This window comes from Phodopus roborovskii, unplaced genomic scaffold (genome assembly GCF_943737965.1).
Source record: "Phodopus roborovskii unplaced genomic scaffold, PHOROB, whole genome shotgun sequence".
NCBI classification, from domain to species: domain Eukaryota; kingdom Metazoa; phylum Chordata; class Mammalia; order Rodentia; family Cricetidae; genus Phodopus; species Phodopus roborovskii.
The window spans coordinates 1,205,563-1,218,098 of record NW_026126651.1 but is presented as its reverse complement, the minus strand read 5'-3'; the positions used below and the strand labels follow the sequence as shown (position 1 = coordinate 1,218,098).

The 12,536-nt window shown below is 53.4% G+C and overlaps 1 protein-coding gene across 4 annotated transcripts in view; it reads right to left on the bottom strand.

Annotated features, from left to right (window-relative positions):
- Shank1 (SH3 and multiple ankyrin repeat domains 1) overlaps nucleotides 1-12,536 on the bottom strand; it is a 47,079-nt gene that overhangs the window by 7,230 nt on the left and 27,313 nt on the right. For 3 of the 4 annotated variants that reach the window (XM_051174122.1, XM_051174121.1, XM_051174124.1), the window contains 7 exons: nucleotides 7,395-7,477; nucleotides 7,025-7,149; nucleotides 6,397-6,532; nucleotides 5,855-5,935; nucleotides 5,316-5,339; nucleotides 5,063-5,131; nucleotides 4,660-4,778 (listed from right to left, as the gene is read on the bottom strand). In XM_051174122.1, the coding sequence (XP_051030079.1) occupies nucleotides 4,660-4,778; nucleotides 5,063-5,131; nucleotides 5,316-5,339; nucleotides 5,855-5,935; nucleotides 6,397-6,532; nucleotides 7,025-7,149; nucleotides 7,395-7,477 (637 nt within the window). The remainder of the gene's footprint in view (nucleotides 1-4,659; nucleotides 4,779-5,062; nucleotides 5,132-5,315; nucleotides 5,340-5,854; nucleotides 5,936-6,396; nucleotides 6,533-7,024; nucleotides 7,150-7,394; nucleotides 7,478-12,536) is intronic. The other variant, XM_051174123.1, reaches the window with a different exon arrangement.

Here is a 12,536-nt window from a genome sequence, read left to right as displayed (position 1 = left end):
CAGGTGGTGCAGGTGTGCATACATGCCTCCTCTCACAGAGCCCAGAAGGAGTGCTAGAGCTAGAGTTGCAGATGTGAGGTATGCTGGGCTATGTGGGCCTGGGGTCTAAACTCCCATCCTCATGAGGACACAACAAACCCTCCCTAACCACTGAACCATCTTTCCAGCTCCATTTAACTCATTAAAGAGAAAATTCTGTCTGTCTGACCATCCATCCATTGTTCTGTGCATTGGTCATTTCTATCCATCTGTCCGATTCTGTGTCCATCATTGCACCCATCCATCTGTCTGACCATCCACCCCTTACTCCATCTGCCCACCAGCCCATGCATCTGCCCTCCATCCACCATTCCATCTATCAGTTATCCCATCTCTCCACAAGTTTTTCTGTCCATCTGTCCACCCATCCTTCACACTGTCCGTGTTTGAACCCAGTGTGATGGTGATTCCATAGAAGACATGTGGACTCATTCCATCCTGCTGGAAAGCTCTAGAGGGCAGTGATGACCTGAGAGATCTCAGGCTTTCCTGGGTCTGGAGTGCACCATCTCTGCACTGGCCTACCTGGGTTGGAATTGTCTATGACTGTGTTTGTCTCATTCATTACACTAACAAGGACTGTTCCACAAGTCATAGAGGTTCTGACTACACGAAAGGCAGGTCATAAATAAGTTATAGAAGAGAATACAAGAGTCCAGTGTGGTGACTTACACTTGTTATCTCAGAACTGGAGAGGCTGAGGCAGGAGAATTACCATGAGTTCCAGACTAGCCTGGTATACAAGTGAGTTCTAGGCAGAGTCAGCTACATCATGAAACCCTGTCTCAGAAAAATACCAAATACCCAAGAAAACAAAAATAGCCCAAGCCTGGAAAGACAGATATCCTGTGGAAGATGTTTCCACAGGTTCCCAGGAACCCTACTAGACCAACAAAGAGTCTGGGAGTCAGGGGGCAGGGTCTTCACTGGGATCAGGGTGATAGGAGAATACTCAAGGTGATGGGAGAGGGGACAAGGTGACAGACAGGGAAGGAGCATGGGGATGAGGGAGGGGTCAGGGTGCAGGAGAGGGTGGTGGTGGAAAGGGAGGGAAGAAAATGCACGCAGAAATATTAGTGTGAAAGTTGTGTTGAGAGTAACTAGAACTGAATGAGGAATGCTGAGGCGATGAGAGCCACAGAGAAGGCTCCCAGGGAGAAGAGCAGGCTCTGGGGCCAGCACAAGGGAAGGACACTATTTGCAGACCAGGAAAACATGCTCTGGCTTGGAAAAGCTCAGGGCAGAAAAATGGGTGAGGGGCTGGGGAGATGCTCAGTAAAAGCTCTTGCTCTGCAGGCCTGAGCTTGAGTCCCTGGCACCTACACTAAATCTGGGCCTGGCTGCCCGTACCTGTAATGCCAACATTAGGGGCTTGTGTGGTGAGTGAAAGGTGGATCCCTAGATCTTGACCGACAGCCAAGTTAGACAGGACTGTGAGCTTCTGGTTCAGTGAGGACCTGTCTCAAAGGGACAAGACAGAGAGTGGGGGGGGGAAGGCACCTGCCCTTCACTGGTCTGGAACATGCCACACTTGCACCATGCACACCACCCACGCACACACCACACCATACACCCCACACACCACCATCACACCTATGTGACCCTCACCCCTCACATCATACACCACACATACACCGTGTACCATACATAATCTACACCCCACACTGTACACCACACACACCACACCCCACACCATACACACATGCACACAATATACACACACCACATACACATACCACATATATCATACACAGGCACATGTACCATGCACGCACACCACACACCGTATACCACACACACTATACACATAGACCATACACATATATATGGCACACACTGCGCGCACGCACACACACACACACACACACTCATATACACACAAAATAAATGTTGGGGGAAAATCCTGCCTGCTTGGGTTAGCTAAACAATGGAGCTAGTCTCAGCAGACCTGTTTTGATTGGATATACATTTTCTGAGAGACCTTAGCAAGTGAGTTCAAGTCCCTGACACTCATTTGTCTGCTATAAAACTGAGGTGATCTTCTCTTCCTTTCCAAGGACACTTGTTGGAGAAGACCATGAAGAAAAAGTACAAGTCCAGGGAAGGTAGATTTGGGATCCATATAAGGAAGAACTTTCTAGAAATATGTCCATATATAGAATAACTGCAATAGGAGGTCAAGCACCTGCTAGATGATCAACAAGGAAGACAAAGAAGTATCAAAATGGAAGAGCTGAGGCTGGGAATGGCTCAGTTGGTAAAGTGCTTGCCATGCAAGCGCAAGGACTTGCTTTGACTCCCAGACCCCACAGGAAAAGCCCAGTGTCGTGGTGTGTGCATGCGGTCACAGCGCTGGGGTGGAGAGGTCAGGCGGCTGTCTGGGGCTTCCTGCAAGCCAGCCAAGCCTAATTGGTGACCGCCTCCATGTGCAGCAACAGACAAGGTGGGTGGCACCTGGGACCTCTGGTTTCCACAGGCAATGCACACAGACACTTGCACACACACCACTAAGAGAGACCCGCTGGATGTGGCCTGAGGCTGTCGGATGAAAGTTTGGGACCCATGCAACTCAGAAGTGGATGTGAAGCAGTGTCAGACTCCAGGGAGAGTGATGGAGTGAGATGAGAGGGGGCTGAGAGCCTTATGCCACAGGAGTTGGCCTCATTTGACCCTCCTGAGTGCAGCCAGGCTTTAACCGATTTTACAGAGCAGGAGACAAATGCTGGGGATGAGGTAGCCGCCCAGGGAGAGGAATCAGGATTTGAATGCCTAGCCCGGCTGGGAGACCACTGCCCTGACTCCTTTCCCTGCCTTCCTCCTGTCTCTATGCCTTTCTCCTTCCTGTCTTCCACTCCACACTTTCCTCCCTGTCTCCTTCCTCTCTTGCCTCCATTCTTCCTCCCTCCCTCCCTCCCCTTCCCCTTCCTGCCCCTTCTTTCTTCCTGCCCTCCTTTTCCTCCTCCTTTTCTTGGTGCTGCAGATTGAACACTGCTGGGTTTGCCCTCTCCCACTGGCTGCACCCCCAGCTCTCATTTATTTCTCGCTCTGAACTTGTGCTGCAGGATGGCACAGCAGATAGCCTACCCTAAAACTGTAGACATCTCAGACATCTTAAGAAACCAAGGATGGCAGGAAGGGATGGCTGGGGCCTGCAGGGCTGTCTGCTAGCCCGACAAGTGCCTCTAGCCTGGACATTGCAGGTGTCTGGCTACAAACCTGCTCCCTGCCATTGCATAAAAGTGCAGCCTCTTTGAGGTTGGAGTGTGTGGTCCTGAGGGGTAAATGACATCCGTCTTCACATCATCCAGTGGAATGCCCAGCTCTTTTCTCCCCTGAAGTTATAGGCAGTGAGCTTGCTAGTCTCAGTGAGATGGGCGGCTGCACCACCCCACCCCCCCCAACGCCACCCCGAGACTGCAGAGATTTCCCTACCCCATCAAAACCGTGGCTTGTTTCTGCAAATAATGTTTATGCTGCTGCAGCTACAGCACTTAGGCATCACAGTCCAGCCTCCCTGGGTATTGTGCTGGCCAAAAGGCAATGATACTGTTATAGTAACAAATCTGCTTTACTCTTTGGTTTTCTGAGACAGGGTCTCACTCTATAGCCTAGGCCGGTGGCAATCCTCCTGTCTCAGTCTGTGGAATGCTTCCATTATAGGTGTGAGTTACTACTTCTGACTTCAAAATTCACTTAAAAATTATTATGAAGGTTGGAGATGCCGTAGCCCTTACAGCACTTGCATAACACCCAGCAGTGAGGGGCTAGGGCTGTGGCTCCGTGGAGAGTCACTGCCTAGAATACCCCAGAGAGTGTAGCTTAGTGATAGAGCTATGGCCTAGAGCAGTGGTTCTCAACCTTCCTAACACTGCCACCCATTAGTACAGTTCCTCGTGTGTGGTGGCCCCAACCATAACATTATTTGCATTGCTACTTCAGAATTGTAATTTTGCTACTGTTATGAAATCATAATGTAAATATCTGATATGCAGGATATCTGATGTGACCCCTGTCAAAGGGGTCCTGACCCCCACATTGAGAACTGCTAGCCTAGAATCTCCTCAGCAAAGCCTGGGGGCATGGCCCAGTGGTGGAGCCATTTCTAGGATCCCCAGTGAAAGAGCTAGAGGTCTTTCTCAATGATAAAATGCATGAGATCCTAGGTTCACACCCCCCAGAACAGTTATGCTGGTGTGATTGCCTCTCGTCCACGTCATAGGCTGTCTGTGTAAGCATCACTCTGCACTTGATCCAAGATAGATGCAGCAAGCTTAGCCGAGAAAGCCCACACCAACTTGCCAATCAGATCTCAGGCAGATCTCAAACTCACAGCAACCCTCCTGACTCTGCTTCCCAGGATCTGGGATGATAGGCATGAACCACCATACCACATCTCTAGAACATCACTTTGTCTTATGTAAGATCCCTAAGGTGGGAAGGAAAGGGGGCAGGAGATTTAACACGAGAAGCAGAATTGTCAAGAAAGGAGGGAGAAGATGAGGGAGGAGAAAGTAAGTGTGGTACTTGTCAAGACTAGTGTAGAGCTCAGATGTAGAAGACATTTGGTCTTCCTATGAGCACATGATCCCCTCAGCTCCCTTCCCGCACCAGGTTACCTACCTCAGTGGCAAAGAATCCTTTGGGCCGGTGCTTGCCCAGGGACGCGAGGCCACCAGGCCCAGGACTCTCACTTGCGCTGATGGTCTGCTGAGCAGCAGCCAAGATCTCATCCAGTTTGTCTGTGGGGAAGACGTCAAAGAGACAGGGGAAGTGAAAGTTGCCTTGGCTCACTGCAGAGACCTGGCTGCCTTGGGGTCCGATATAGAATAGAATGCATGTGCTCCTGTTTCTGTCTCTGGGGACACCTCCCAGCCCAGCAGGCAGGCCCCACTGATGACAAAGCACAGGAGAGTGGGCGGCACAATGACGCCATGAAGGAACCGGGGCCCGAGCGCTGAGCTCGTGGATGTCTAATGTGGGGCTGGGGGAGTCAGCCTCAGGGGGCCATGCTGTGACATCTTACTGAGTGCCATCTGATACACAGTCCGCTTTTTCTCCATGCTGGGCACTGGCGCAGGCTGTTGTTCGTATTCTGTGGGCAAAGGGGAGGGATGAAACTCGAGGGCGCCTCTGCAAAGGGCATGGCCAGCAGGTGTGGCCCAGCAGGTGTGGCCAGCGCGAGGTGGGGACAGTGAGGGGCTGGGGTCAGGGGAAGGGTAAATCCGCCGCTGGGGTTGGGAGACTGGGACCCTCCCACCAGACCTGAGCCCACTCACCAATTTTCTTCTTCCAGGGGGAGACTAGCCCAGGGGTAGACAGCAGAGGAGCCAAGAGTTAGGACACCAGGGGAGGTGAGGGACCCCTCTTTGGAATTGCCCACCTCCTTAGGGACCCAGATAGTGGAATAGTCAGTCATCTGCCCAAGTGGCCCCAGGTTAGGGGAAAATGAGACCCACCCCAGGTCATGAGATTCTGCCTGCAAGGAGCAGCTAACCTTCCTCTGTTGGTCGAGGGAGCCAGGAGTAGAAGGGGGAGGGGGCAGGAGGAGAGTGACCCATGGCAGAGGGACATATACAGACCCCCCCAGACTAGGGACAGAGAAACAGAGATACAAGAGGGCAGACGGGAGACTCAAAAAACTCCCCAGTGACACACAGGCAGGCCACAGAACCTGGCCCAGGGACATGGAGGGGGGGCGGGACAGGAGGAGGACAAGGACCCCTCGTGACTAACAACACTGACAAAGTCAAGGGTGGTCCAGCCCCTGGCCCCTGGCCGCCCCTGGCCCTCGGCCCCGGCAGCCCCGTAGGCTCACCCATTTCCTCCAGCTCTGAGGTCATAGACTTGGAACGCAGGGAGATGGCTGGGGGCGGGAGCCGCTTAGCCTGCTGGGATGCTGGAAAGGTGGGGGTGGGTGGGAGGTGTCAGTGGCCGCAGGGAGAAGACCCCTGGCACCCAACCCTTTCACTTGCTTCCAGAGCTCTGAGAACAGCGCCCCAGCATGCTGAGCCCTCTCTGCCTCAGTTTCTCCCCCGGAGAGGCGTTGAGGAGGAAGGAGGGCCTTGCGGGGGGGGGGGTTTGAGGAGTGGCCCTAAGAGTCTTAGTTTGGTGGCTGGAGAAGTCCCTTTCTCCTCTTGACACAAAGTCTCGTGTAGCCTGAGCTAGCTCAAATTGCTAAGTAGCCCAGGATGACCTCGCACTTCTGATCCTCTGCCTCCACCTCCGGAGGGATAGGATTGCAGGTGTGCGCCACGATGCCCCTCACTGCAGCTTTGGGGCTGGAGCCCAGGGCTCGGTGTGTGCCGTGTGCCAGGCCAGCTCTCTACTAACCAGGCAGGGCACAGTGGCGATAAGAACCTTTTTTGTGAGCGGCTTCGTCCATGTCTGGGTTTCTGGCCACCATCACCACCTTGACCATCAGTGTGTTGCCTCCCTGGCGGATCATGTTGACCACCTGCCGGTGGCCAACCTTCACGACATTCTGTCCGTTCACCTGTGACATAAAGGAAGGGCAGAAGACTTTCAGCTCTAGAGTCCCCAACAGAGCGACCTCCTACCACACCCTTTCTCACCCGTATAACCCTTCCATGGCTGCCTATAACTCCTGTGTCCCCAAGTGGGCTGACCTGCACCCCCTAGTCACCTCTACACCCTTCATGTCCCTGTACTGCTTATGTTGGGGGACAATACTTTTAAATTTTAATTTTTAGGTACAGTATGCTCTGTGGTCCAGGCTGACCTGGAACTCACTAGGTAGCCCAGGCTAGCCTTGAACTGGTGGTAGTGGCGGCTTTCCTGGAATGACTAGCTGGAATGACAGGTGTGAGCCACCACAGGAGCATGGGCACCTTCCAAGGGTCCAGGAAGAGTTGCTGGATGGGATGGTTCCGTTAACTGAATGGGCTGGAGGGGTGGCCAGAGCAGCACAGTTCGTGGGCTAGGGGTTTTCCCAGGGTCCCAGAAGGACAGTGTGGCTGGGGCTCACCTCGATGAGGAAGTCTCCCATTCGCAGTCCAGCCCGCCATGCCACGCCACCCTCGTCCACAGACTCGAGGTACTGCAGCGCCGGGAAGGCCGGGGTGGGGGTGAATTCCTCGATGGGGGTCTGCGCTGCAGACGGGGAGGAGCCGGCGGGGTCGGAGGGGAGGGGGTGGAGAGGCCGAGCAGGGGATGGGGCTCAGACCCAAGTCACAAAGGACTCACAGGAGCTGAGGGACCAGCACCCCAGGGTGGGGCAATGGGTGGGCTTAAGGGTCTTTGTGGGGGGGCTCCCTTCTCTTTTTCCAACCTCCCTATCCAGGCCCTGCTTCTTGGGTCAGAGAGGATCCCCCTTCCCCTCCCCGGCCAGCACTCACCCTTGGCCCCCCGGAGGACGAACCCGAACCCCTCACTGTCCTTCTTCTGCAGTAAGACTGTCTTCTCCTTGATGATGTAATCACTGGCAGGAGGCAGGAGGAAGGGATGGGGGAGGAGAGGGCGCATGAGGTGCAGAGTTGGTGCCCCACCCAGTCACAGGGTGCCCCAGCCCCTGCGTGGAGGCCATTCACTGCAGTTCCCCACCCCAACCAGTCTGTACTTAAGCTCACGACACCCCCTCAAAGCCTGGGGTGCGCTTGCTCCCACCCACTCTTTCCTCATTCATCCTTCCGTGAATCCATCCACCCATCCATTCAGCAGAGCTGTTACTGAGCCCACGGTGCACCAGGCAGCCAGCAGGGTGAGAGAGGAGGCTCGGGATTCTCACAGCCCTGCCTGGGTCCCGGCTGGCTGCTTCCTGTCTGTGACCTTGAACCTATGACTTTAACCTTTTGTGCTCCAGTTTCCAAGCCTGTCACAGGGGCCTGCCTGAAGAGACTGTGAGGGAGTTCAGAGGCCGTGCTACACACACACAGGGTATGTATAGCACAGAGCCCACACCACAGAGCCCACCAGGCCAAGGTGTGAAGTCATGACACATCTCACCGCCTTTACTACAGGAACAACTCCAGGACCAATTGAAACCATGTTTACATTACCCTGTCCAGTGTGTTAGCACTAGCTGCACATGGCTATTGCTTTAATCAACATTAATCAAAATTAAATCTAAAGTGTCAGCTCCTCAGTTATGGTGGCAACGTGATGTTCCTGATGACACAGAACATTCCTGTCAGTTATTGAAAGCTCTGGGGGACAGTGCTGACTGCCGCATCCCTTGATAAGTTGCAAGTATGTCACATGCAGGCTGTCAATACACTTTGGTCACATACCCATTACCGGTCCTGATGATGCAAGCCTGTCAGCTACTGGTGGGGGTTGCTGAGAAAGGAGGGTCAAAAGCTTAAGATCAGCCTGAGCAACTTAGTGAGGCTCTGTCTGAAGACAGAATTGTGGGAAGAGAGACAGGGATATGGCTTAGCAGTAATGCCCTTGCCTAGAGTCCCCCAGTGAGGGGCTCGGGTGTGGCTCAGTGCTGGAGCATCTGCCTAGAGTCCCCCCAGTGAGGGGCTCAGGTGTGGCTCAGGTGTGGCTCAGTGCTGGAGCATCTGCCTAGAATCCTCCAGTGGGGGCTCAGGGCTTATTGCTAGAATCTGCCTAGAATCCCTCAGAGAGGGGCTGGGGTATGGATCAGTGGTAGAGCTCCTGGTTAACATGCACAAAGGCCCTGGGTTTCATCTCCAGCATTGGAAAAAATAAACACCAATTCCCCCTGAATATGGTGTCAGTTCTAAAGCTGAATATTTTACCAGTACATCTTATAGGATACAAACACAGAGGAAACCAATAAAATTCCAATCATAGCGCTCATTTCCATGCTTGCTCAGGTTGGTTACACTGCAGCCTCAGATCCTGGACCACTCTACCCCCTCAGCAAGCTACAGCCCTTCCTGTTCATCCAGTCTATGGACAGGGACACCTGAGCTTCTCTACCTCAAGCCAGTTCCTTCCAGAATACTCCAGAACACAAGCACTGCAGTGCCTCTTAGCAGCGGCAGGCAGGCTTTGTTAGCATCTAGAGCCCAGGACTAGTGCCATGCCCCCTCTCTGTGATGCAGCAATGCTCAGACATCCCCCACTACACACACACACACACACACACACACACACACACACACCAAGTCCCAGTTAGATTTGTGTGGGTCTAAGCCACTCCAATAATATCCATGCGGGCTCCCCAATTACCCACCCCCACGTCTTCAGCTAACAGCCCTCCACTCCAGTATATTTCAGTGACACCTCCACACATCCCAGTATGCCCTGATTCTGACTCCCCTCACTTGGATATCAGTGTATTCCCATCACACGCCCTCTGAGTACCTCCCAGCATACGGGGATAACACCTAATTGTGTGCCTACTGTATTCGAGCGCCACCTCCCCCCATCAGTGCCTCTGTAAGCTCCCATGACCCCACGGCTTCCACGGTGAAAACCCACGCACCCGCCCGTCGGTGGGTGTTCTGCACACGCCTGCGTGCTGCCTCCCTCCTTGTAGTGCTTAATGGGCACCCTATCATGCACGATGCAGAAGCATATCCCAGCCACTGCGCTCACCCAGAAGCCAACAAACCTGTCCACAGGTTCCCACCTCCTCCCCAAATGCTCTCCCCATTCCCCCCAGAAGTCTTTGAAGCTGCATGGAGCAGGTGCTGGGAGCAGATTGAAGGGCTGAAGCAAGGGGAGGGGTGAGGGGGGATGAGAGAGATGGGCCTAAGGAGGCTGGAAGGAAGGATGAGGTAGGCGGTGAATGGACAGTCTGGGAGGCTATTCAGAGGCCACAGCAATTTGGCTCTGACTATATTCTGTGCAGGTCTCATCCAGACACACCGTGACAATCTCTCCTAAACCCTTATGCCCTTACTACTCTGATACCCTCTCCACATTCCCAAGAACCTCCCCATGAGGCAACAATGCCCTTCAGACTCCCCCTTTACACCTCCCCAAGGCAAATTCACCTTCAGTCATCCATGCATGCCCGCCACCCTCACCCTTCCCCATGCTCTGAAGTCTGTTTCTCTGTGCAGCCCAGCCTGCTCTACAACTCCCATCAGTCTTCCTGTTTCAGCCTCCCAAGCATTGGGGCGATGGGTGTTAGCCACCACATCTAACTCTGCAATCTCTTTCAGCCCCGGCTCTACACGCAAGTCTTTTCCCATGTACCCTGTCCTCAGATAGGAGCCTCTTGTTTGTATGCCAAGGCCAGAAAGCCCTTCCCAACAGACCCGCTGGGTTACCTCCTCACAGCCAGTCCAGGAAGAAGACTTAACTACCACCCATTTCCATTTTATAGGTGGGGCAGTAAGGCACAGAAAAGGTTAAACTCTGCAGAGACACATAGTAACATTGTATGTTTGTTTTCCAGGCAGGGTCTCATTATGCAGCTCTGGCTGTCCTGGAACTCACTACATAGACCAGGTTGGCCTCAGACCCACAGAGATCCACCTGTCTTTGCCTCCCCAATGCTAGGATTTGAGGTGCGTACCACATATACGAGCAAATAAGTAACATTCTTTAATACCTAAGAAAATATTTGGAAGCCAGGCCGTGGTGGCACAAGCCTTTCATCCCAGCACTTGGGAGGCAGAGGCAGGCGGATACCTGTGAGTTCAGTCCAGCCAGGTCTACAAAGCTACACAGAGAAACCCTGTCTCAAAATACAAGACAAACAACAACAAAAAGAGAATATTTGAGTAAATGCAGTTATAATTCTTTTCAGATTATACCACCCAAACACATACATTTACTCCAAAGTTCAGCAGGAGACCCCTATGCTGGCTGGTCAACTTGACACACAAACTAGAGTTATCTGAAAGGAAGGAACCTTAATTGAGAAAATGCCTTCACAGGATTCTGCTGTAAGGCCTTTTCTTAATCAGTGACTGATGGGGGAGGGCCTAGCCCATTGTGGGTGGTGCCATCCCTGGGCTGGAAGTCCTAGGCTCTGAAAGAAAGCAGGCTAAGCAAGCCATGGGGAGCAAGTCAGTAAGCATGACATCTCCATGGCCTCTGCATCAGCTCCTGACTCCAGTATTCTTCTCTGTTTGAGTTCCTGTTCCAACTTCCTTCAGTGATGAACAGCACTGTGGAAGTGTAAACCAAATAAAACCTTCCCTCCCAAACTTGCTTTTTGGTCATAGTGTTTTGTTACAGCAATAGAATCTGTAACTATGACACCGCCAACTGCCCTCCAAGCCTCTGGGGTTTATCCTAACTTCAGCCAGTCCACACCATCTTGTATCCTCATGTTTCTCCAAATTACCTCATCAGCCAGCTGGTCTGAGGGTGCCCTTAGAATATACTGGAAGACCACCCCTGCACCCAGTCACCCTTCTTCCAAGGGTCCTCTTCGTATTTCCGCCACCTCCTCATCCCTGCATCAAGACCCATGCAATGCCAACCACTTTTGGGTCATTTAATATTTAAGACATTACAACATTCCCGGGTGGAATTGATTGCGAGTGCTCCCATTTTTAAAGCCAGGTAAACCGAGGCACAGAGCAAGGGCCTGCTCAAGACCACACGTTAGGCTTCCTGAAAGTCACACACCCAGTAGCACTCAACCCCCTCCATTACCACAGCACCCTCGTCTGCCCCTCTCCCTCAGGGACCCCAGCATCCTGCATAAGTCTCTCTTCCCACAGCTCTTTGTGTACCCCTGCCAGATGTGGCACTCCCGTCCCGAAACCTCCTACTTGCTTCCCTGCCTCTCAGCTTCCTGCAGGCGCCTCCATCCTTCCTCCCTGTGAGCCTCCTTCTGCACCTCACTCCACACCATCCTGTGTCCCCATGTTTCCCCAAATTACCCCACCAGCTCCCTCTGAGGGTGCCCTTAGGATAGACCAGGAGGCCACCCCTGCACCCAGTCTCTCTGCTCATCCCTTCTTCCTAGGGTTCTCTTCCTATTTCTGCCTCCTCCTCACCCCTGCCTACCCCAGCCCTCCACATTTCTTTTTGCCTCCTATACAGAGAAGCTCACAGTGTCCCCCAGTAGCCCACAAGTTCCTTTACCACTGCCTGCCCTGCCAGCCAAGGAAAGCGCTTTCTCTTCCTCTTCCGCAGCTGGCCCTACGGACCAGGCTGGTTTTCCCAGCAGCCTCTTTCGCTCACATTCCCTGCAAACTCCAGGCTCTGGTGCCCGGTCCCCGCCCCCAAATCATTTTCCTACTGCTTGCCTTCCATCCTCACCCAGCACCTTTCTTGGCACACAGCACCCCTAAACTCCGGTACCCAACCCTTCTCCAGTACCCACGCATCCCATTTCCACTCTATCCAGCAAGCCTGCCCCCTCCCCCACCACGACTCCCCCTCCCCACACACCCCAGTCCACACACAGCACCACCACCGTATGTGGTGGCAACTACCTGCCCATCAGGAGCTGGCACCATGTCCTTCCCCAGGCCATCCCTTCGTGTCCCAGAGAAGGTCTCCAGGGCTTGCTGGTTCCCTCATGGAGACTGCGGCGCGACTGCTCCCCACCCCCACCCCAGGTCCCTCTTGCCCACTCAGGATGCCACAGCCTGCAG